This window comes from Homalodisca vitripennis, chromosome 4 (genome assembly GCF_021130785.1).
Source record: "Homalodisca vitripennis isolate AUS2020 chromosome 4, UT_GWSS_2.1, whole genome shotgun sequence".
NCBI lineage: Eukaryota > Metazoa > Arthropoda > Insecta > Hemiptera > Cicadellidae > Homalodisca > Homalodisca vitripennis.
Window position 1 is genome coordinate 135,454,510 of NC_060210.1, and position 26,064 is coordinate 135,480,573.

Here is a 26,064-nt window from a genome sequence, read left to right on the forward strand (position 1 = left end):
AAATGAGTCATTAATAAATGAGATTTTTCCTGAAAACTGGAAAATTAGTCTTGTACACCCTTTGCCAAAGCTGGCAGCCCCTAAATGTGTTGAACAGTTAAAGCCCATATCGATATTACCCGCAATATCCAAGATTCTCGAGAAAATTGTAACAAGACAAATTGTTAATTATATGGAAAGAGAAAACATTTTGCCAAAAACACAATCTGGTTTTAGGAAAAGCCACAGCACATCACTGCCTGGTAAACTTATTCAGTGATCTGATCGATGAAAGAGACCAAGGAAGATATAGCTCAGTTGTAATGCTTGACTATTCACAAGCGTTTAATTCAATAAATCATGAACTGCTGGTGGCGAAGATGCATTATTATGTTTTTGGCAAAGGTGTAATAGATTGGGTCAAATCATATCTAGATGATAGGAGCCAGATTAGAAAGTTGGGAGCTGAGGCATCCGCTGTCTTGTTTAAACGTAGAGGTGTACCTCAGGGAAATGGTCTGAGCCCAATTCTTTTCAACCTGTACACATCAGATTTACCTTCATGTGAGCAAAACAGTGGAGTACACCTATATGCAGATGACTCACAATTGCACTTGTCATATGCGCCTGGCAACATTGAAGAGGCGTTTCTGAGGATTAACTCTGATCTAGAGAGAATCAGCCAGTGGTCGCATGACAATGGCCTCAAACTCTGTTAGCAAGTGCACTGTGATTCATCTTGCCCCACACAACCTTGTAGAGGCCCTAAGTGACAGGGGTCTGAGAGTCACGATCGGTGGCGAGAGTTTGGCTGTTTGTGACAGCGTGAAGACTCTCGGCGTAGTGCTGGATAGGGACCTTACGTTCTCCAACCATGTCACTTATACCATCCAGCGTGCCATTGGCAGGTTAAGGGATCTCTACAGGTTTCGGGATCTGCTGCCGGAGTCTGCGAGGCTACAATTAATGCAGGCTTTCGTGTTCTCTGTGTTTTACTATTGTTATCCTGCTTATGGCAACAGTATCTCGAAGGGAGATCAGGAGCGAATCCAGAAGCTTCAAAATTCCGCAATTCGTTTTGTTTTCAAATTGAAACGCTTTGATCATGTTTCTCCTTATCGAGATGCTGTTGGCCTATTGCCGATGGAAACTGTGTGCAGGATACAGACCTGTATTTTAATTCACAAGGTTCTGTCTGACGGAGAGCCACAGTACTTAAGCGGGAGGCTCTCATCCCGGGAGAAGGTTTCAAAATACAGAACCCGTCATGTCACGCACTTGCTACACTTTCCAAAAGTGAACCTGGAATTGGGTAGGAGGAGCTTCTCTTACTTCGGCCCAAAATTGTACAACGACCTCCCCGAAAACCTCAAACGAGTAAAACTAGATTCATTTAGAATAAAAGTAAAGGTTTTTTATAAAAAATAGTCATGTAGTTTAAGTTAGTTCATTATTTAGTTACTGTTAAGTTTAGTGTGTAAATATTAACTTGTTAAATATTGTATGTTGCACCTATTTTAAATATTTATAAGGATTGACCGAAGTTATTCTGAAAAACAGTCTTGTACTGAGAAACGCTTTGAAATAAAAGACATTTTTATTTATTATTTATTTATGATTCCTTCAACTTCTGCCACGTGTCTTCCTTCTGCTTCATCTTCATATTACCGTAAAACGAGTGTCAGGTTGATTTTTTATTCATCACCAAAATGAAGTGTTAGCAAGCGCCTTACATCAGCTACCTTACCTGGCTTGATGATGTTTTCTTAATGCAACCTGGTCACATTTGCTGTTCTGATGATGTTAGGTTTAAGAACGTTATTGCTGCTCTCACAATCGATCAAGTAAACCACTTCCTCTCTTACTAAGATTGGTGTGTTTGTAGTGTACCCCGAGTGACGATGAATCTTTTACATGGCGACAATTTAAAGTGCCAATCCATTGGTGGTTTTTGGAAGAAAAAAAATGTATCTTTCCATTAAAAAGTCAATGTTATGATCCGTTACTTAGGTTTCTGTACCACGTTTTTCAAATATTTCCCAATATTTTTCTGGTTCAACAATTATTAAATATGACGCTATATTGGATATTTTTGTGTTAAAAGAGACACTTTAGAACTGGAGATATCTTTTAAATACATTTTTTACACATGCTACGGACGTTTAGGAACTAAAACATGTTGTTTTCAATACAGAAATATGCCAGAAAACATAGAGAATATTTATAAGGATAAAGGAAAAAAATTGGATAAAGGAAGTTTTAAATAACCAGCTTATAATTTAGTCTGTTTCAGGTGTACCAGACTAAATATTACATTGTAATGAGTTAATACAATTTTCGTAAACTATGTGTAAATATCCCCACTTATGTAGAATTAGTCTGACGCATTTTATTTGAAACTTAAAGTGTTAGTTCATTAACACTAACAGTATAATGCTAATAACATGTTGGTGATAACATGTTACCACGGTAACAGTTTACTGGATCTCAATACCGATTGATCACGCAATCTTGGTAGTAATCTATAGATAAATAAAGGCATTTCCCACCTTTACACCCTAAAGAGTGTGCCCGAGGTCTTAACATAACACACCCTACAAGAGAAACTTTAAAACAGTCCTAGTCACTTATTAAGCACTTTCCATTTGGAAAATGCATGGACACAATTTGAGTCACTTGGCTACTGTGTATATAATCGATATTATAAGTCGATCCAAATAAGTAACCTGTTTTGACAATTTCTTATAGGCTAGGTAATACATAATAAGCAGTAGCATTTATGTACGTATTTAATAAGATTTTTGTACGTATGGATTATAAAGATTTGTTATATCGGTGATATATGTTTTTCCTCGGCTAAGTATCACTTGAATATGATCATTGGAGATTGTTAGTTATAAAAAAAAAACAGTTTAGACATTTTGTTGTTTACATCTGTGTGATTTGTTTTCTAGTGTGGTGCATTAACTTCTGCCAAAGTTGTTTAGGTACTAAAATAAATAATTTAGTGATACAATTATTGTTTCTATACAGTAAGCATTGAGTATTATAGAAAGTTTATTTGAATGTTCGAAATATTTGTAAAGAATATGTATAGGTTATTGTTTATTAGTTTTATGTAGATTTGAGTATACCTTTATATAATTGTTTAGTAATCAGAGTGCTCTTTTACATTCTTGTATTTAAATTGAATTATATATGTTTTAACATTTTTATGAATTTTTGGAAAAAGTCATTCTATGGTAAAAAGTCTTTTAAGCACTCTGTGGCTGGCTGCAGTATAATAAACAGTCACCAACACAATCAGTTGATTATTGAATGATATTAGGATGGAGTATGATAAGCGGACTAGGTTTTTTATATCTAAATTGGCAAACAATATTACTTAATCATAACTACCGATATAATCAATCGATACTGATTAATTATTTTGAACAATTAACTTAAATAATCTATATCAACAGCTGTAAACACTTTCAAATAATACACATAAGGTAATATTTCAATTTTACATTTAAGTAACATTTGATTATTCAAAATGGCAGTCAATTTTAGAAAACTACACAACATTGCTTTGAAAGATGATAAACATGTTTTACGTGGCTTCAACATGTTGGACTCGTACCGAAAAATCCATTATGTGAAATTTGTGGGAAAGAAAACTGTAACTGTGAGAGGAGCAAATATGGTCGTCTTCAGTATTCTTAATTTTGGTTATAATAATTTGTTTCATCACTGTAAATATTAAATTCATATTTTAATTTAAAATATATGATTGTTATTGAGGACTATAGATACTTTTATATCGATTGATAGTCTAGCATTTGAGATGCGAATATTAGGTATTGATGATTACATTCTTTGATATAAAAAACCGGGTCCGTTTATCGTACCCTACCTATGATATTATATATTCATGACCATCCAAAAGCCTGAAAACAAAATGAATAAATAAATAAAAGGTATCAGGTACATTTATCCTTTAAAATGGTAAAAAGGAACTAAATGTTACACTGTTTTATTTGTTACATTTTATAAATATGCAAAGCCAGGATATTTTTTTATTCACCATAAAATTATTAGTTTTTATACTGATATAACCTAATTTTTTAAAAGTATTTATATCGAGGAGTCTTTACTCATGAATATAGATTCATGGTTCGATATTCATAAATATTGATTATTGGGTGCTCATTATACTGCAGCCATTGTGAGAAATTTTGGGTATGAGCAAAAATTGATTTTTAAAACATTTCTAAATTGAAACAAAAATAAATTCAATGCGAATAAATTTAAAATAATAAATTGGCTGGTAAATCTTAAGCTCAGCGACTACCGCTCCGATCGCCGTAATTTTTCGCTACTAACACAGGTTAACGTAATTTCACCGAAAAAAATAATCACGATTATCGCCGTAGCCGTTTACTTTACCCCCCCCACCAAAAAAAATGTCGGAAAAAATAAAATTAAAAAAAACCTGACTAACATTGCATTTATTCGTTTTTTTTGGTCTTATTAGTTCGTAGGGTAGTAGTCCTAGGTACTACTTTTAGTATAAACTCGTCTTATCTTATCAGTGATAAATGCGCGCCGGTTACCTTTTGCCTGTAATGAAACCTGCGTTAGTTCTGTCTGAGTTTTGTGTGTGTAAGCAGTCATGGCGTGATCTTGGACTTTGCAAGCTCGAGTTAATTTTTTTTCTAATAGAGCAAGCAGCGCAAAGCGCTGCGCAGCGGGCAAGCATCGCGTGATCTGAGTTTTGAATACGCAAGCTAGGGTCTTTTTAGCGTGTGACAAGAACCATCGCACGCCATGTCAATAACTTCACTAATTATTCCTTGTTCATGTGGGTTTGTTTGTTTACGTCTGGCGGTCAATCGAAGCCGTCCTATAGGTCACGTGACCCGCCCGGCCAATCGGAAACTTTCCTGTTTGTCACGTGACTACTGTCAACTCATCAAAACGACCATGATCGGCCATTGTTTTTAGTTTGATAGTCGAAAATCTCGTTATTTATGTGTTTTGTATTGCCAACATTTTACTGCCGAAAACTGGTTTTTATATGTTAGCGATAATCGGGACTATTTTTTCGGTGAAATTACGTTAACCTGTGTTAGTATGCGAAAAATTACGGCGATTGGAGCGGTAGTCGCTGAGCTTAAGATTTACCTAAATGGCCTACACTCATCATATGATTGTTATTATCGAATGATTCAATATATTATCAAACTTCAACATTATTTAATATTCGTACGAAACAAGAATTATAATACGTACAGGACAAGAATATTGTTAATTGTAAATACATTACAATTTTTTATGACATCAATTTATTAATAACATAACAAAAGTAAAAAAAACCAATGATGGCCTAGATCTACATATAAAAAAACTACAATATTAACAAATTTCCCGGATAACAGTGAGCAACCACTTTGGTAAACGGGAGAAAAGGATTCTTCCCATGGGTTCCCGGGAAGCAAAACCCATATATTCTGAAACCACTAAAAACAAATATCGTCACTTGTAAGAAATATCACACATAATTTCCTCACATTCATCGCCATTTTCAAATAATAGTTACTTCTTGCTGTTTTATTTTTTACATTACAAATTACTGTAACTAATGAGTTGAAATAAAATATTAAGTTAAATCAATCGCAATATCAAATTATTAATTAGGATAAAACAACTAAACCAATATGATAATAACAACTAATAATGAGTGTAATAGGCCGCTTATTAAACTCTACCCTTAAAAACTGAAACCTTAGATGACTGCCCTTATTAAAACCATGACTATTCGGGGTGAAATGCAACCTTACTGGTTAGATGTTTACAAATTAATTTTAATATCTTTAGAAATAAAATTGAAATGTGGGTTAAAGACACTGAAAACCACTATCATGAGGGCCTGTTTGAGAAATACTTGAATAATACAGGACAGCCCAGTGGAATAAAAATCAACAAATTATGTGGGTGAGTCCCAGTCATGTAGTCTGCTGATACAACAACAATAAAAACATGAATAAAGATGTCAACTAAATAACAAGCAGTTGGCAATTAATAGAGACTAAAGCATGGTGCCCACTGCAACCGGGACAGCCCAGCCCGGCCTTTTATACTTTGTTAAATGCATACGATCAAATGGACAGCCGCTCACTGTGACCGGTCCAGGCTGGGCTGGGCCGGGCCAGTCGCAGTGGGCAGGTATCCATTTCATTGCGTATATTTCGACTTCACAAAAAAGCCGGGCCGGTCGCAGTGTGCGCCGTGCTTAAACCTATATTACTTAAGATTGTAGGTTAATAAAAATAGACTTGCGTTAATTGTCTCAAACTTTTAATTATAGTGGAATATTGAATTACCATAATTTGATTTATCAATAGAAATCAATGTGACCGTACCACTCTCACTTAGGGTAGACCTGTAAAGCACTTAGTTGTACAATAATAAAATATTTCTTTGAAAATCTTTTGGTATTATTTTGAGAAGTTTAATTTCTGAAATGTTTTCCTGACAGTGTATGAAGAAAAATATATGATGCATTTATACAGTCTAAAATAAACTAAATTTTAATGTTTAGGTAACTGCAGTACATGACCAAGAAATGGAAGTAACAAACTTTGAGGAAGGCAGCCTGAAGTGGCGTATAGATATTATCATATCTTCAAGGTATTTTATATAATTTCTTTAACTATTCTTAATAGTTTATTATTGTGAAACTTATTACGCCTGGGCAGAAAGGGTTCATCCTGCAATTGGACATTATTAACGTAAAGACTATAGCCTATAAACTATTTGTATTAAACTCATGTTTTATTAAAACCTTTACATTTATTTGTAATAAAAACAAATACCCTGAACAATTGCTACATTTTTCACAATTACATACAGCTCTCTAAAATTACAATATTTTAGGGGGCTTATAAGTGAAAAGAGTGAGTGTAAAAATAAATACTCACAAAATCACACTGAAAAATGTAGCTAAGCATCTGCTTAACGCCGTTCCATCTTTGTAGGTATAGGATATAATGTCTGTTTTAAAGTTTTATTAAACTATGTTTACATTCAATGTAATTTATGGTTACTTATGTGAAAAAGATATAGATTTAGCCAAATTGTTTGGCGTATGTACAGATGGAGGAAAATCCATGTCTCGCTGGTATGTTGGCCTTCGTGGGCGTATCCAAAAATTGCTTCCCATTGTAATAATTAGCCATTGCTGCATCCATAGACAAAGACTAGCATCCTTATGGTTGCCAAACTCATTACAAAAAGTACTGTAAAAGATGTAAACTTTCTAAAAACAAACTCCAGAGTGTTCTTTGCAACAATATGGGTAGTATTAACTCCATACTGTATTCACACACGGAAGCTAGATAATTATTTCGTGGAAAAGTCCTCACGCGATTCTTTGAGCTAAAACATGAATTACAAGTATTTTTTTTAAGAATACCCTTTTCATCTGGCGTCAAGGTTTTTGACAGTGACTGGCTTGAAAAGCTTACTTACTTGGCAGACATTTTTCACAAATATATGAGCTCTATTTGGGACTACAGAACAGCTCAACTACGGTATTTAAAATTTCAAATAAAATTGAGTCCATGTTGAAAAAAATTGATTTCTGTTAATTCTGTATTGATAACAATCAAGCTGAGGTTTTTTAAACACTGCACAGATTCTTAATGGAAAATAATACAATCCTATCTGCTGAAATTAAACATGAAATAGAGTCACACTTAACAAACCTTAAGGGTTCTTTCAGGAAGTATTTTACTAAATAAGGGGAAGGAGAACACTGGATTGCAGATCCTTTAGTAAAGAAGACTTCCAGACTGCTGAACTCCCATTCCAGAAAAGGAAAAACTCATTGAAATTTCGACAGATTCTATGTTCAAGTCAAATTTCAAGTTAAAATTTCTTGGACATTTCTGGACAAGTATTAGTGATGAATAGCTGTGACTAAAAACGCTTTCAAGTTTTAGTACCATTAATTAATACTGAACTAGTAAAGAGAACATTCTCTTCTTATGCTTTCATAAAGAACAAATATCATAACAGAGTGAATGCTAGTGCTGATTTAAGACTATAACTATCAATACTTAAACTTGATTTCAAAATGCTAACTGTGCAAAACAGGCTTAAGGATCACATTGAAAATAAATTGTTATTAGTTCCCAGACTAATAAATAAGTTTCTATCAATTTTATAATCTATTTTTTTTTCTTTTAAATTTATAAAAACTATTAATGACTTGCAAATAGTATAATTTTATTATTATTTATTATATTACGATTTTATTTTAACATTGAAACTTGAAACATATTACCATTGATTGGTTTCTATAAAATACAAGTTAAAAATGCTTGTCTTAAAACTATAGTTAAATTATTTCATCTTTATTTTCATAAGTAAATAAAAAGTAAATTTCAATTGATTTAATTAAGCATTGTTGGCCTTTAAGTAAAACTGAATGTATATTTAAAGCAGAAGATATAATTTTAAAATAAATATCCTAAGCGTGTGTGTATTTTAATGGCTGAAAGAGGTGTCATTATACTGTCTTATATTTATGATTTGACACCTAGATATAGTTAAGTGATTGGTAAAAAAATAAAGATTACATTTTTGGGAGTGCAAAGTACGGTACAGGAGAGGAAATAGGTTGATCCCTGATCCAAGCATAGTTCTAAAGTAATAATACATCAGAATGAATATCAAATCAATATAAACACTTAAAACAAAAAGCAACACACAACTAAAAGCTCAACCAAAGAAACTCAAAGAACAAACTCAACTCATGTGAAAAAGAGAAACAAAACTCATTTACTAATACTACAATACTTTACAATATATTTACATTTACAATACTACACATGTGCTAGCTTAGAAACTGAAAACACTTTTATAGGTGAACCGCTAATAAAGAAACCTGCGCAGAAGCAAATATTTGAGCAGCACAGCGCAGGAGGGGCCCCCCTCCGGCGGGGGGAGTGGCGAGTGGGCGGAGCATCTTCTTGTCAGCTGTTTAAATCTTGTCTTGCTCGCCGCCATATTGTTTATACTGCAGTTACTTACTTGGACCGTTCAATTCGGACGAGTCAGTCAGGTGAACGAGTGATCCGGATCGGAGTGTTTCAAAAGACCCGTTCACTTTGAAAGTTTTGTTCAATTTTGGCCTGGCAACTGAATAAATTTGATACTTTTTTTCCAAATCAGGTGAAATGAAAAATGAAATGAAAATGGTTTTATTTTCTTAAAAATAGTACAATAAAACACATATACACGTTTTGCAACAAACGTAAGCAAATATATACAATGTCTGAAATCATGTATCAGAGTGTAACAATACGGTACTTATACATAGTTTAATTATTTCTTATTATAATAAACCTTCCATTAATTCTATTTAATTCAATTAAAATTTGAAACAAGAAGAGTAAGTACAACCGGGATGAGCCTACATGGGCCTAGGACCTGTGCGTAGGCTCTGGTCGTGAATATTGGAACTCAAAACTAATAATAGAACAAATGATTTTATAAGTTAAAATAGTAGTTTAAATAATTTTTTGATATTTATTAATGGTTTTATAATTTATTTTTAATCCGGCTGGATGGCAATGACAACAGTGACCACGCAGGCAATTGATGAGTCACATTGATAATGATACGTAACCGAGTATAAATCTAGTTTTGCTGCACTGTCGTATGAAGTATTAATTATGGTAATTATAATGAAGGACAGACCGAATAACAATAAATAGCAAGGAAGGGTTAGAAGTTCAGCGATAACAAGGGACTATAAGTCTATATACTTCTTCGCCATCTAACGTTAGTAAACCATCCTTCATGCGTTTTTAAACCAGTAAAGATTAGGTAATTGAAACACAGAAGCGAAGTTGTAACTCAAAACACGTTACAGTACAAAACTTGAGAAATATAATACAAATTTGTTACGCTGAATGTTTTTTTTTTTATATAGAAACTGTAATGAACGACTTGTTGCGAGTACCGTGTGTTATGAGTATAAGTTGTCAACGCTAAAAGAGTATGAAAATTAATGTATAAGTAAATAAGAATGGTTTTGATTAACAAATTTCTTATAGTCATTAGTTTTTTTTCTCGAAGAAAATTAATTCTAAAGAATATGTTGTACTCTTAAAGAACATTATTAATTTTTTAGTATTGTTTTTTGTTCAAAAAATTATTGGCTCAAGAATAGTTTTGAAAGCGACTTGTTGCGAGTACCGTGTGTTATGAGTATAAGCTAAATTGACAAATTTCTTATAGTCATTAGTTCTTCCTCGAAGGAAAATTAATTCTAAAGAATATATTGTACTCTTAAAGAACATGGTTTTTAGTATTGTATTCTGTTAAAAAATTAATGGATTTGAGAGGAGGCGTTCTGTGTAGTAGTGTGCGTAATATTATTTTAATGCCTCAGCCTGGTATTACGAAAAGTGGTGGGAACTTAATCGATTAAATGTTTAAAATGTGTTGTCATTTATAAAAATAAATTATTTTCAAACAATGCAATGTGTCTGTTTGATGTTTAGTAATTTATAGAAACATTTGTAGTGAAATAAATTTTATGATAAATCAAAGGCATATCAATCAACCAAGTCCAATTGTTCATAAGTATTAACGTTTAAAATATTTAGTAATGTATATAGTAACATACAGTTAATTTTTGTTAATCAGTTCTAATAATAATATATATTTACATTTACTAGATTCCTGAAACAAATACATTTCTTGTTATATATCTATCCATTAACTGTAAAATATGTTGTTTCTTCCTCTATCCGAACACTTTTTTGCAAGCGGATCCTTTCGTTCACTTGGCCATATCCGTTCAGTCGTTTCTCGTTTATTTTGTTGAATACGATGACCGATAAAACACGCTCTAGCGGGAAGGCGTAGTAACTCTGTACTGACCGGTTCAACTGAACTGGTCGCAGCAGTGAACGATACCTACCGAGCCAGATCAGTCAGCTGATTTTATTAGATTGAATTAGAGTGAGCGCTGAGCAGTGGTGGGGATGCTTTGAGGGGCGGCGGAGGGATATTTACCCCACCCTGCGTGAACTCAAATCAACTAAGGTTTTTTTGTTAGCGGTTTACCTATAACACTATACCCAAGTAGTGTTATAAATCTCAACACTTAAAACACCAAATTGTCCTCGCACATTGTTACGAAAATGTGAATAATTATTTTATTACTGCTCAGAATAATACAATATTCATCTCAAATTAAAGAGGAAAATCAACAAAATAAAAAAACCTAAAAATCTATGATTTTTACAAAATGTACTGTTTATTGTTAAACCCTTAAAATCCCAGATTTAAAAGTAAGAATAAAAAATCATGTACTGTGGTTAGCAAAAAAGACAACATATCAGTGCGAGCCATGCCCGGAAAATCCTTTCTACACATACTGTGGCAATGTGGGAAGGATTGATTCAATGTGAATGTTGAGTTTAGTTCCAGTTCAGATCAGTTAGATTCCAGAGACTGCACTAAGAGGAAGGTGAACTGGAGCTAAACTCAATGTAAAAGACAAAACTGTAAAATGCAGTTGTTTCTTTCTTTATTTCTTGCAGACTCCTTCAAAACATACCACATGCAATAATATTACTGTAACATGACAAGTATGGTATAAAAAAACCATACACTGTGAATCAAAAATTTGGCAATACTTAACCCTTTGAAGGAAAAGCCATAAATTCATTTGTACTTCTAAACACCCCAGCCATTATATCCAGATTACTTGCCAAAAAGGCCAGCCTCAAAATGGCACTTTTGACACACTCCTACAAACACGGGTGTAATTCATCTATAAATAGTAGTATCTTAGTGATGTTTGTTTTGTTTTATTTAGTAGTATATATAAAAGCATCAAAATATATTTTTGTAACAATTAAACTTTTGTATTATTTTTTTTTGTTTCAAAGTATTAGGATTTTTTTAATAAATTTTTTATGTTTGATTGGTAACAACTAGGATAAAAAAAATTATTTCAAGGAAACCATTATTATTATAAGAAAGTATACATATTTTCAAACAAACATAAAAAAAATCGTATGAATATCTTCAGAAATAAAGTTTTTGGAAATATTTTTCTAGAAAACAACAACACAGCACACCATGCGAATCAACATGAAAGTTTGGTATTTTACTTTGTAACTCCTTGTTTGTCCATAGGCATTACATGTGTATTACTGTACAATGGTCACCTTATAGTTTTCTCTTGTTTAACACAATTGTCTTCAAACACTTTATACATGAACATTTAAAAATGTATAGTAATAATAATAATTATAGTTAACAAATCTATATACACTATTTACACGGTCTTTTGTGCTTCTTTATGCACATTATTGTGTTTATAGAAACACTCTGCATGTACTCCTTTGGTACATTTTAAACAATGCAGTCTTGTTCTCCTTCTTTGATTTTTTTGTACTGCAGACACAGCAATTCTTTTCTTTCTTTTCAGGAATCTTATCCATTCCAAAACCAACTAAGGGGCATTTGGCCATCACCTCCTCCTAAATTAGCTGGAATGTTCTTAGCAATTAGCCATCTTTCTACTGAACAAAAAAAAAGTGAAAACATTTTATAATAATTTGAAAGGATATATTGTTACGTTTTGTTTGATATTATATTACAAACTAAAAATAAAGAGGTAAGGGAATAATTTAATCAAATGAAGGGTGCCGATTTCTCGGCGCGATGCCATTTTCGAACTGATTTTTCTATGCCGATATCTCGGCTCACGGCCGTTTCGCAAAAAAAATTGCGAGAGCCACTATATCGGCCCGTGGCCGTCAAAGGGTTAATAGCGGTGTATTTTATTTATTACAATAAACATATTTGTAAACTACAAAATCATTTATTAATTTAAACAAACTCTCCAATAATGTGTTTCATGTCATACATTTTTAATTTTTAAGTATACGAGTAATATTGACTTAAACATTATTTAATAACCAATTTTAAATAAATTTTTAACCAAATACAAAATATTGTCTTGTAAAACACTATAAATATATTAGAATAACAGTTTGTAATATTGGTAATTATATTTCAGGGACTTGTCTCGTATCCTGGAACCTGTCATTTGTCTGGAGTTCAATCTGGACTCAGGGGAGAGACAGAGTGTAGAGATGCCAGTGTCAAAGTTCCACTCTCTGAGACACAGCATAGCTCTTCTTCTAAAGGAAATGGAAACTGTAAACCAACGTCTGGCCAGTATAAAATCTGCCACTTAATAATGTGGGTTTTACAGTTATTCTAATTATCGTCTCTTAACATTGTCACCATCATAAACCCTGACATAAGTGATAATATTGTTATACATTTTATATTTTGTTATATATGTTAAATATAAATTTACTACTCAAACGCATATTTAGTGTTTTATTTGAAGAACCAATTTTCAACTTATGTAACAATGATTTTAGTAATGACAATTTGTGTAGATATTATAGTACTAGATTCAAACTAAAAAGCATGACTGACCTCCTCCTTGGTCTAATAGATTAGGTTACAGCTCACTAGTAGTAATGTGCCAAATCAAATACTCTTGCAACTTGAGTAACTCGTATCGAATACTTTACCTACTCGTCAGCATCATTCCTGGCAATCAAGGTCAGGCGACTTGAATTCATTATTCACATTTCAGACATCCAGTCCAGTCATATTCAATCTAGTCCTGTAAATTGTTGACCTACAGGGTTGAATACAATTAAAGGACTTGCAATATTACTTTGTTTTATATTCTGTTAGAACAATTTATTCCAGTTAGAACTTTATCAACCTTAATGAGGGAGTTTGTAAACAATAAAAAAAAATACTTAAGGTCCACTCTTATATATAATTGCTATAAAATGCATACTAAAAAATAAAATAAGTGGCTACAGATCACTTTCAAACACAACACTTATTAGTTATGAACAGAATGACTAATTCTGATAATAGATGGATCGCTAATATTTCGGAGTGAGTTGGACGTGTATGTAACGAGTCAGATGAGCTTGTACCAAGTTGTCAGAGCTTGGGTTACGTTCAGTTTGGAACTAAATATTACCCAGGAAGGTCACAACACTTATGTGAGAATAAAAAAAATTAAATCAAATTAAGTAGACATGTATTAACCCTTTGACGGCCACGGGCCGATATAGTGGCTCTCGAATTTTTTTTTCCGAAACGGCCGTGAGCCGAGTTATCGGCATAGAAAAATCAGTTCGAAAACGGCATCGCGCCGAGAAATCGGCACCCTTCATTTGATTAAATTATTACCTTACCTCTTAATTTTAGTTTGTAATATAATATCAAACAAAACGTAAAATATATCCTTTCAAATTATTATGATTATTATAAAATGTTTTCACTTTTTTTTGTTCAGTAGAAAGATGGCTAATTGCTAAGAACATTCCAGCTAATTTAGGAGGAGGTGATGGCCAAATGCCCCTTAGTCGGTTTGGAATGGATAAGATTCCTGAAAAGAAAGAAAAGAATTGCTGTGTCTGCAGTACAAAAAAAATCAAAGAAGGAGAACAAGACTGCATTGTTTAAAAATGTACCAAAGGAGTACATGCAGAGTGTTTCCATAAACACAATAATGTGCATAAAGAAGCACAAAAGACTGTGTAAATAGTGTATATAGATTTGTTAACTATAATTATTATTACTATACATTTTTAAATGTTCATGTATAAAGTGTTTGAAGACAATTGTGTAAACAAGAGAAAACTATAAGGTGACCATTGTACAGTAATACACCTAGCCTATGGACAAACAAGGAGTTACAAGGTAAACACTTGTTATACCAAACTTTTCATGTTGATTCGCATGGTGTGCTGTGTTGTAGTTTTCTAGAACAATATTTCCAAAAACTTTATTTCTGAAGATATTCATACAATTTTTTTTATATTTGTTTGAAAATATGTATACTTTCTTATAATAATAATGGTTTCCTTGAAATAATTTTTTTTATCCTAGTTGTTACCAATCAAACATAAAAAATATAAAAAAATCCTAATACTTTGAAACAAAAAAAAATAAATAAAAAAGTTTAATTGTTACAAAAATATATTTTGATGCTTTTATATATACTACTAAATAAAAAATAAACAAACATCACTAAGATACTACTATTTATAGATGAGTTACACCCGTGTTTGTAGGAGTGTGTCAAAAGTGTCATTTTGAGGCTGGCCTTTTTGGCAAATAATCTGGATATAATGGAAATTGAAAATGATTTGAAATGATTTATTAGCCCAATAGAACATTACAATGTTATAAGGCTCGTCAAGAAATAATAACACTAAATACTAAATAACAATTTAAAAAAATACTAAACTACAACACAAGTAACATATAGCTAATATACTAGGTGGTATGATATTTCACATCTTAATTATTTTTGGTGAATTCGGACGAAAATCGTCAAAAGTATAAAATTCAGTTTGAAGCATGTATTCTTTAATAGTTTTTTTGAAAGCCTTTAATGTAGGAATCTCTCTTTATGCTAAAGGTAATTTGTTAAAAAAAATGCTGACTATTGTAAGAGAAAGATGTTTTAAAAATGGGTTGTTCTTGTATAGGAACAGGTAGAGAATAACTATTACGTGTTGTGTAGTTATGATGGGAGATAAAGGGATTGGACTGTATTCTTTTATATGTTTGAGTTTAAAACTTCCATTATGTACATAACTTCTTACTGTTAAAATTTGAAGATTAAAAAAAGTCCTCTACATGATTGATTAAATTTCAAATTTCCTAGAATTCGGATTGCTCTCTTTTGAGTTTTGAAAACCTGTTCAATAAATGGTGAACTTCCCCAGGAAACAATTCCATATCTCAACACAGATTCGAAATAGCCAAAATAAATAGTTTTTTGCTGTTCTTAAGTCAGTCAAGTCTCTAATTTTATGAATAGCATAACATGCTGAATTTAGTTTCCCATTTAACTGACTGATGTGATTTTCCCATCTAAGATTGTCATCTAAAGTAACACCAAGAAATTTACAATTTTTTGTAGAAGTAAGTTTACTTTGGTAAAAAGTTTATTTCAAGTTGTTCTCTAAAGTTTCTAATAAAGTGAAAATTAAGTATGGATGTTTTGGAAATATTTAAGGATAGTTTGTTAGCTTTAAGCCAGTTAAAAATCAAACTAATGTTATCATATAATTTTTGAGATAGTTCAGTTTTATTGTCAGATTTAATCAAACTAGTGGTGTCATCAGCAAAGAGAATTAATTTGTCACATAAATTGAACTGCTTGGGTAAGTCGTTTATAAAAATTAAAAATAATATTGGACCTAAAACTGACCCTTGGGGTACGCCTGCCTCCAAATAGCGGGCAGGAGATAGATATTTATGGACAGAACCAGCACTGTTTTGAACTATCTCTACTACCTGGCTGCGATCCCTCAGAAAGCTACTAAACCAATTGAGAGCAACTCCTCTGATGCCATAATACTCCAATTTATTTAACAAAATTTCATGGTCTACACAATCAAAAGCCCTTCTGGAGTCACAGAACAGGCCACAGGTTGACTGTCCCTGGTCCAAGGCAGTTAGCACATAATCAGTTAAACTTATGATAGCATCTGAAGTTGACAAATTAGATTTGAAAACCAAATTGATTTTTTATTTATTATTGAGAATGATTTTAAAAAATTTTCAAGCCGTAAATTTTACAATAGTTTCTAATAATTTTGAAAAAAAAACTGAAAGAACTGAAATAGGTATGTAATTTTCTGCAAGATTTGAATTATTGTTTTTTAAAATATTGGAGTTACTCTGGCTACCTTGAGACATTCAGGGAAGACTCCGTGAGTCAGGGAGCTAATCACCAAAGAGCAAAGAGGTTTTGACAGGATGCGGATGTGTTCCTTCAATATCCTTGGAGGTATTCCATCCAGGCCTGGTGACTTACTTGATTTAAATTTACTTATAACTTCAATTATCTCTTTTTCACAAACAGGATAGAGATAAAATGAACCATTAACAAATGGATTTGGCAAAAAATTTTTGTGGATCGTAATGCCTTGAATTCAGCAAGTCAAGTTGGTTTGAGATAATATGAGGTACACTTGTGAAGTGCCTGTTAAAATGCTATTGCAACATCCATTGGCTCAGTAATATCTTGTCCATTAACAATTAGATTAATGTTTTTTACAGAAGCGAATGATTTAGTCTCTGAATTAATGATATTCCAGGTTGTTCTTGGAATATTTTTAGAGGATTGTATTTTATTTACTAGGGGTTCTCTTTTTGCATAAAGGAAATATTTTCTTATGATGTTTAAGGTAAGTTTTATATTCTTTCCAGCTATTTTCTGTGTTTATTGACTTGGCTCTGGCAAACAGCTCCCTTGACAGGACAGCACTTGCCCTAACCACATCAGTTACCCAGGAATATGGACTTGACTTAAGTTTGTTATTGTTTTTAATGGGAATGCTAATTCATAATATAATATCAGCTTATCAACAAATTTTGAGAAATTTGCATCAACCGATTCACCAGAAATCACATCAAACCAGTCCTCCTTTTGCAGAAAGTCATGAAACATTCTATGACCCTGCTCAGAAAATATCCTATGTGTAAATTATTTTAACTATTTTCATTTTTTAGTAATAAAATTATTGACATTTATTTTCAAAATTTGAGAAAAATTATGATCTGAAAAGCCAGAGTGAAGGTTAAGACTTGATAGCAGATTCTGAGGTATGTTGCTAACAATATTATCTAAAACAAGATTCAACATTTTTGGTAACTCTAGTAGGTTTATTTATAAAATATCTAAAATTATAACATTTTAAAAATATTCTTAAAGCTAAAGACTCTGAGTTATGGTTTAATAAATTAATGTTAAAATCACCTAACACAACTAAGTACTTTTTCTCTTTCAAAGCTAATTCAAATAACAATTGCAACTTGGAAAATGAATATATGAATATCGGAGTCTGGTGTTCTGTAACAACTAACAGTTAAAATATTTTAATTTATTAGAATTAGTTGAAATTAACTCTATAGAGGAATATTCAAAAACAAAGTCTTCACTAAATTTACAAATATCATTACGTTCAATAAATTGTATATGATTTTTTACAAGAAGACAAGAACCTCCCCGTGTCAAACTAATTCTACAATAAATTGAGGCTACAACGTAATTTTTTATCTGAAAATATTTTAAGTTTTTTTGCTGACAACCAATGTTCACTTATAGCAATTATATCTACATTTACATCATGACTCAGATACTCCAGCTGTATAACTTTATTTTAGGATACTTGAGCATTTTGGTGTAATAAGGTTAAGGTTTTTATATTATTAATATTTGTTTTTTGTGAATCTATACGGTTCTTACAGGTTAAAGAAGTATTGTTTTGTGAATGTGATATACAGGCTAGGTTACTGTTAATATTTTCTTGCGCTGGATGTTTTATGGTTTATTATGCATTTTGCAGAGTTCTCATTAGGTGTTGATGCATGGATGTTATGTAGAATAATGTCAGCTGATGGATCGTAGTTGCCACATAAAGTGTGAGGGGTTTTAATTGATTAAAAAAGTGGAGTTGTTTTTCCGGTGAAGGAGCTTTGCTTTTACTACATGTTTGTCCTGGTGTATGGATGTCTTTTTGTACAATTGTGGGTTTTTTTTTCACCTTTAAAAACTGATGAATTAGTTCGGCTAAAAAATGTTTACCTGATTTGTTTAAGTGTAGTCCAAATTTAGTATAATGTGTAAGATGTAGTGAACTCGTGTCAATAAAATTACATAATTTTACATTACTAGCAGCCTCCTCAATCTTTACAACCATTTACTTTTCTTATACTCTCATTGAGAGCAGGCTGATCCAGTCTATGAGGGATACCGATTATTGACATGTTAGTGTTGAGAGTTATATTAGAAAATGTATTAAAATTAAAAATTAACTACACTAGCACTAGTGGAGTCTGTGATGTCGTTTTGTCCCAGCGAGTAAGATAGCATGATCATTAAAGGTAAAACTCCTAGTCAAGTCCTGCAGGTTGTTGGCTACGTAGTTAAAAGGGGCTCCCGAACTGCTGACTACCGTTACCTCGTAAACCGCTGCCTAGTTTGGCTTCGAGAAGAATGGCTGGGGTGTTTAGAAGTACAAATGAATTTATGGCTTGGCCTTCAAAGGGTTAACCTATTAGCATGCTATGATGAGTTTCACTATGGGATCACAACCACACCATAAAGAGATGATCTCAGACGATCCCATGACTACTGAAAAGGTTATGAACTATTCATAACCCTATCCATCATATATTTAACCCTTTGTGCTCGAAAGGCCAGCAGTACTGGCCACATCAAGGTTGCAGACAGCTTGTGTTAGTTTTGCTGCAGTTTGTCCTCACAACTCATATGGCCAGTACAGATGCCCGCTACTTTCATTGACAGCTCGGCGGCTATATTTGTTGTTTTTCTCCCCAGATCGGAATTATTTTTCAGTTTCCTCTGCATTATTTGTATAGTAATTTACAATGTTTAAAGAAGAATTAAACAAATAAATTTTATTGAATCTAATACAAAGATAAACCTACATTTGGGAAATTTAACTCTTATATGTATATTGTTAATAAAGATATGTAAATAAAATGTAATAAAGTAAGCCTTTATATTATACTCAGACATGAACTATTCCACATTTTTCTGTCTTTCAATTTTTTGCGGAATAAAACTTTTAAAAATACATGTGTAGTCAAGAATAGTTAGCACATGTCGTCTTCTAGTTTTTTCTAGGTTTTTATCACTTCAGTGTTTAGGACCACTACACGTCATTCGTCTTATTTGCACAGTCAATGTTTAGAGAAGAATTATAGGCTAATTTAAAATTTACTGCTTTATTTAAAAATTACTTTCAAATAAAGCTGCTCGATAGGTTTCAGCACTCACCATTCATTATGAAACAAAGATAATATTAGAAAATAACTGCTGTGTTTAGTGGCCAGTGGTGCTGACCTTACGAGCTATGGACATATATCTTGGCCAGTAGAGCTAGACATATGAGCTGAGATAACATTACGGCAAAAATTAATAGCCGCTTCTGACAAAGTGGCAGCAACCAGTAAAGCTTGAAGGACAAATTATAAATACTGCCCTAGAGTGCATATTTACATGTTTCTGGTTGGCATAAATTGTATAAAATATTACTTTTTTTATTTATTGTAGTCAGCTGATATTTTGACAGTAACACACAGTTTTGTTATCAATATGGAGTGAAATGGCATGTTTTTAAAGTGATTAAAGCTAAATATTGTTCATTAGTAACTTTGAATAGTGAAAATAATACTGCTTCTTAAAAAAATTTAAAGAATAATTTGTATTATACATTTTACATACACAGGAAATTGTTCAACTTGCACCTTAATTTATTAAAAAAAAAACTACAAGATATGATTAAAGAGTTTGTATACAGATTTAAGCATAATAATGTGTAAACAGACTAGGTACAATGATATGATATTTGGTAGATTAGTTGGCTTTTGTTACATTCTACAGGGTCCTTTCATACTCCTTTGAAGCCTATACGTTTATTGGCTGAGCATTAGTCAAGTCAAGTCACTCGAGAGGCTCTAAAATTGAATTTTTTTGTCTGTGTGCATGATAGCTCGAAAACGAACTGATCTATAGACTTGAGATTTTCTATCTATAGACTAAAGTTCGTTGAAGTCTATCGCTCACTAGGCTGGAAGATTATCTTTTCTGTCAGCCTGGGAGTGTAAAATGTGAAAGTTCCTTTCTGTGTGTTCGCAGAAATTCTCCAGAATGAACAAAGCCTGTTACGAGACACATGGTGTAGTGTACTCTTCCATTATTGTAGACGTACATATATTTTTTTCTGTTTTTCTAAACACTTTAGTAAACTTAAGAATCTGATGTCCTGTCTGACAGTTCCTAGGAAGATTTGGGAATGAGAAGGGTTGAATCAAAAGGAATATCAAATTGAAACATGTCTTGTTTTGAAACAACAGTTTGAAACTGACCTAGATTTTCTGTCAAAGATCATTCATTACTGGTGATGAGTCATGGTGCTATGGTTACAAGCCAGAAACAAAGCAACAGTCAAGCCAATGGAAGACGTCATCGTCACCCCTTCCAAAGAAATGCTGTCAAATCAAACATCAAAACAATGCAATTTACCTTTTTGATGCCAAAGGCATAATTCACTCCTCCAGATCAGACCATCAATCAAACCTTTTATTTGGAAGTTTTAAGAAGATTGCACAGCAGTGTTTGTCACAAAAGACCCTATTTGTGGCAAACAGGTTCTTCCACCACAATAACACACCTGCACACACAGCCATCTCTGTTAGACTGCTCCACGCACCTTACTTGCCTGACATGGTGCAACTTTTTCTTATTTCCACGTGTGAAAAGGCACCGATTTGACAATATCATAGAAGTCAAGAAAAACCGAGGGAGCCATTTCTAAAGATGAGACAAAAAAGTTTTGAACTATGGAAATACTGGTGGGACAAATGCATTAGTTGTAATGGAGAGGATTTTGAAGGAGATACAGCTTTTTTGTAAACAATTTGAAAATATATAGCTTTGAAAAAATAATTTAGGTTTCTTTTGGGTACCCCCTCGTATATCTGGTTGCATTAGCATTTAATTAATGCATTCCGTTTAACAAGATATTGTTCTTTATTATCAACATGTTTTCTTTTGCTATGCAAATAAAAATACTATCAATAAATGTAATTTATTTGATACTAAAAAAATGACCCTGTTCATTAGACACTAGGACCAAGTATTTTGACCAAATAGAAACTATTCAGAAATTCATCCTGGAAGCGATTGTGGAAGAACAGGTGTGTCCAACTTCTCAAAGCTTCCATTGATGAACAGAAGACAAGGTGTCCTGATTATCACTTGTGCAAACTAAAACACTGCGGAATGGCTGCAAGGCAAACAAGATACCCTAGAGCCTTGGGAGGGAACCAGTCTGAGGATTGTACTTGAGGGAGAAATTCCTTGTGCAAGAATCCTACTTCCCAAATAGCATAAATGACTCCATCGAAAAGATCATGGAGTGCTTAAAAGAAGAAAACAAAGAGCTAAAGGCTGGAAAATGGAACGTGCTGTGTGGGAGTGATGAGGGTAAGTGCTACTAACCCTGGTAATCGACTGCGCCACAGTAACAAGCTTGAAAAGTCCATGGAAATATTACAAGTTTTGGAAAATTCAGCTAATACTGAAGAAGAAACATCAGGGGGATACTGAGGACCCAAAAAGGTGGGCGAGACCCAAGAAAAGTCTGAGACTGTAACCAAAGACAAGACCACGGCTGAAGATATGGAAATGGAAGAGATCACAAAGGTATCAGTTGAACCTATAATACCTTAGCATAGGTCGTCTATTCCTAAAGTTAGTGCAGTGCAGAATGAAACACCAACTTGCTCCCTTTTCCTGATGAAGGGACCCACCTGAAAAGACCATCAGTTTCGGTCAGGGGAAGAAAAGAGGGCACTTTCCCCAAATACTCCAAAAAGATGGACCACCTGAGGGAAGTGGTAAAAAGGCGCAAGTATACACTTCATTCAGATAAACCTACACCAAGGGTGCAACCGATATTTTGGGTAAGATGTTTGTCACAACAGGCCTGAATATCACCCTAATCCAGGAACTTTGGATCAAAAGAGGCCTAACATTTAAGGTAGATAATCGTATATGTGATCGATCAAATAAAAAACCCAAAACATTGTCTTATTTTCAAATCATATAACTGATTTTCCTGTTACAGCCTTGTTACAAGGGGATGAAGATGTAATCTTTGCCTCAGGATATTTCCCTAACTCTTCAACACACTGCCCACTAATGGTAATACAAAGGCTACTGCAGTACTGTGGAGAAAGAGGTGTAGTGGGCATCCTCAGTTGCGACTGCAACGCTCACCACACCTACTGGGACAGTATCAAAATTAACCCAAGAGGTGAGGAGTTCCTGCAATTTTTGTTTGCATGAACAAGCTAGAAAATACGGGGTCTAATCCCACTTTTATACTATTGTTGGACACGCAATTTCCAGGCGGTCTCACAACTCAAAATAAGGAATTTTATTTTCTGGTGGGGGAGAGATCTGTTCGGGAGGTTGCAAAATCCAGACAATAGTCAAAAAGAATCTTTACATCTGAAAGGATTAAATGGACAATAAGATCCGTCATTCAAATCGCCTGGGGCAGATGGAGTTTCCCAGGCCCTTCTACTAAACACATTGATCATACTGTTTTGAAGCAGTTTAGGATTCATTGCAAAGAACTGGAGGACAGCACTTGTGCGAAAAAAGGACAGGGATTCGTCTTAACCCAATTCATACAGACCAATCAGCCTAACCTCCTTCATGGTAAATATAACAAATAGACATATTAAGAGACGAAACCTTACTGGTACACCCATTCAGTTTATATCAACATGCATACTATTTTGTTTCATCAAAATTCTCAATTTTGCAACCAACAAACTGGACCAAATCCAATTTATGTGCGAGGATCTGAAAACTGATCTGCTTGTGGTAACCGAAAACGGTTTCAACATGGAGAACATCGCATTGTGCAAAATTCCAAATTACCTTCTGCGTTTTGTCAAAACCACTCCAGAGGAGGAGTTGCTATTTTTCTTTAAAAAAATTTGTTATCTACACCTTGTCCGATCCAACAATCAACCGAAAAAGATTCTGAAGGAGTCGGGATCAAACTTATTAAATTATTGACATGCCTGACTAACAAACATCAAGAATTTGTCGTGATGGGGGATTCAACATTGCGTCTTGGACAACACTCACCATTCCACAATTCGATTAATCAATTTACTTAGGTCATTTGACCTGGAATTGCTAGTCAACACTCCGACGAGAGTGACGGCTACAACACAATCGGCTATCAACATCATAACCAAGTGTCGCAGTGCCTGTAGTGAATACAGCTATTTCCGACCACTATGGCCAAGAAGCCATCATTAGTGGGGTACAATTCAAAAGGGAGCCCAAAATTAAGCAAACAGTAAGAGACGTTCATTTCAACCTGTGAGCAGCAATTTAAATTGTTTTACGACACACTAAATTTTCACATTTATATCTGCTGCCCTACATAAACGACCAATGTTTGCGAAAAAATTAAAAATAACTGGATCACAGCGAGTATTTTAGTTTCTAGAGAGAAACTAAAATTCTTCTCCAAAGTTTACAAAAACACCAAGCGAGCAATTCAACATCTTTTTCAAAAATTATAAAAAGATATACAGGAAAGTGATCCAAGCCGCAAAAGCATGTGTGTCTCAAAACCCATTCTCTTTTCCAAAAACAATTTGGGTTATCATTAATAATAAAATGAAAGCTCACACAGAAATCAAAATTAAAGATAGGCTTGTGGAGGATGAAACAGAGATTGCCAATCAGTTCAACGGCTTTTTCACAGCTGTTGCTGGTGGGCAGGGTCCTCGGCCATCGGCACATCGTCAGTTGCGTTGTCTCCTGTCATTGAGGATGAGCTTCACCGAATTATTCAGCAACTCCCAGCCAAAAAATCAAATGACCTCAATCTAATGTCCCCGTGGCTCATAAAAAAATGCTGCAAGCATTTAGCGAGATCTTTAACTCAATTGGTTGTCGATGTGATTGAATGTCATAACCACTCAATGGGTGTGTTCTTAAACCTGTCCTAAGTATTTGACTGCGTTGACCACGATACAATGCTTGACAAACTTGAGTCTCACAGTATCTGAGGCATGCCTCTTAAATGGCTTCTCGTTTCTAACTCACGGATCCCAAGTTGTCCAGATATCTAGTAAGTAGTCAAACAAATAGAACTGAGTTACAAAGTCCCTCAGGGATCCATCCTCAGTCCTGTGCTTTTCCTGCTTTACGTCTAAGATCTAAAATCTTCGCTTCTGCATGGAAAATTAGTGCAGTTTGCTGACAATATGACTCTTTTTCAATGCAATATCAAGTGAAGTTTTGGAACAGGTTTTTGTTGACATCAATAAAAAAGTTTTGATTTGAGGCAGCTCTGGAACAGGTTGGAGTTCCCCCACATGCTGTCAAGTGGATAGTAACCCTCTTAAAAAGTAGACAAGTAACAGCAAAGGTCAGGGATGAATAGGCCACAATCATGGCCCAAAGAAGATGCTCCCATGGGGGTTCTGTCTCCCTTTTTGTGGGCAATGTTGGTTGATGACCTACTAACAAAAGCAGAAAACAAGAGAATAAGGCTACAATGCTATGCTGATGAACTGGTGCTTATGATCAAGGGGAAAATAAAGGCATGCTGGAATGCCTCACTCAAGAAGCCTTAAACTTTATAAGCAACTGGCGCCATGAGGAAGGTCTAGGGATTAACCCATCATAAACAAGTATGGTAACCTTTACTAGGTAAGAAAGTTCCAGCTTGTAGAAACTGTTGTGGAAGGTATAAGGTAAAAACACTCTGATGCAGTCAAGTATCTAGGCTTGGATAAAAAGCTAACCTACATATTGAAAACATGCCATCCAAACTATCATGACAAATGCCCTCGGGGATTGCAAAAGACTCGGGACTGAAAACCAAAATTGTTTGTTAGATCTACGGAAGCTATAATAAATCCAATGGTCACATATGCTGGTCTAGTATGATGGCCAAGAGTAGAAAAAAAAAAAAAAAACAGCTGCCAAGAGTCTACAGTCTTCAAAGGGTAGCTTGCGTAAATATCACAGGGGCAATGAGCTCCTGTCCTACTCTGGCCTGATGTAGGACAATGAAGCTTCTGGACACAAAGGTGATAAAGTCTACCTCCTTAGAAGAGCACATCAAAATAAATTAGGAATTTCCTGAGGCTGAAATGATAACCAACGTATCAGAAACTTTGGTTTAGAAGTACTTCTTTCAAACCCATACCTAGTCTCTATTGAAGATATGGAAAATTGAAGGCCTACCCTACTAAAGGTGTCCAGAAGTTTTACAAAGATGGATGACACCTTGACTCTAGGGCAGGATCTGGTATACACAGTCCAGGAGTTAACTTAGCTGTGTCCCTGTGAAAACACATTACGGTGTTCCAAAC

The 26,064-nt window shown here is 33.8% G+C and overlaps 1 protein-coding gene across 4 annotated transcripts; it reads left to right on the top strand.

Annotated features, from left to right (window-relative positions):
• The first annotated feature begins 2,578 nt into the window (after positions 1 to 2,578).
• LOC124360236 (COMM domain-containing protein 5-like) lies at positions 2,579 to 13,390 on the top strand. 4 transcript variants are annotated; one of them, XM_046813671.1, is made up of 3 exons: positions 2,579 to 2,732; positions 6,566 to 6,654; positions 13,076 to 13,390. In XM_046813671.1, the coding sequence occupies exons 2-3, from the start codon at positions 6,590 to 6,592 to the stop codon at positions 13,254 to 13,256; spliced, it is 246 nt and encodes an 81-aa protein (XP_046669627.1). In that variant the 5' UTR covers positions 2,579 to 2,732; positions 6,566 to 6,589; the 3' UTR covers positions 13,257 to 13,390. The 4 variants fall into 4 exon arrangements, with proteins under 4 accessions (XP_046669627.1, XP_046669625.1, XP_046669626.1 ...); XM_046813669.1 differs by lacking the exon at positions 2,579 to 2,732 and adding an exon at positions 2,845 to 2,966; XM_046813670.1 differs by lacking the exon at positions 2,579 to 2,732 and adding an exon at positions 2,883 to 3,011.
• Positions 13,391 to 26,064: the final 12,674 nt, after the last annotated feature.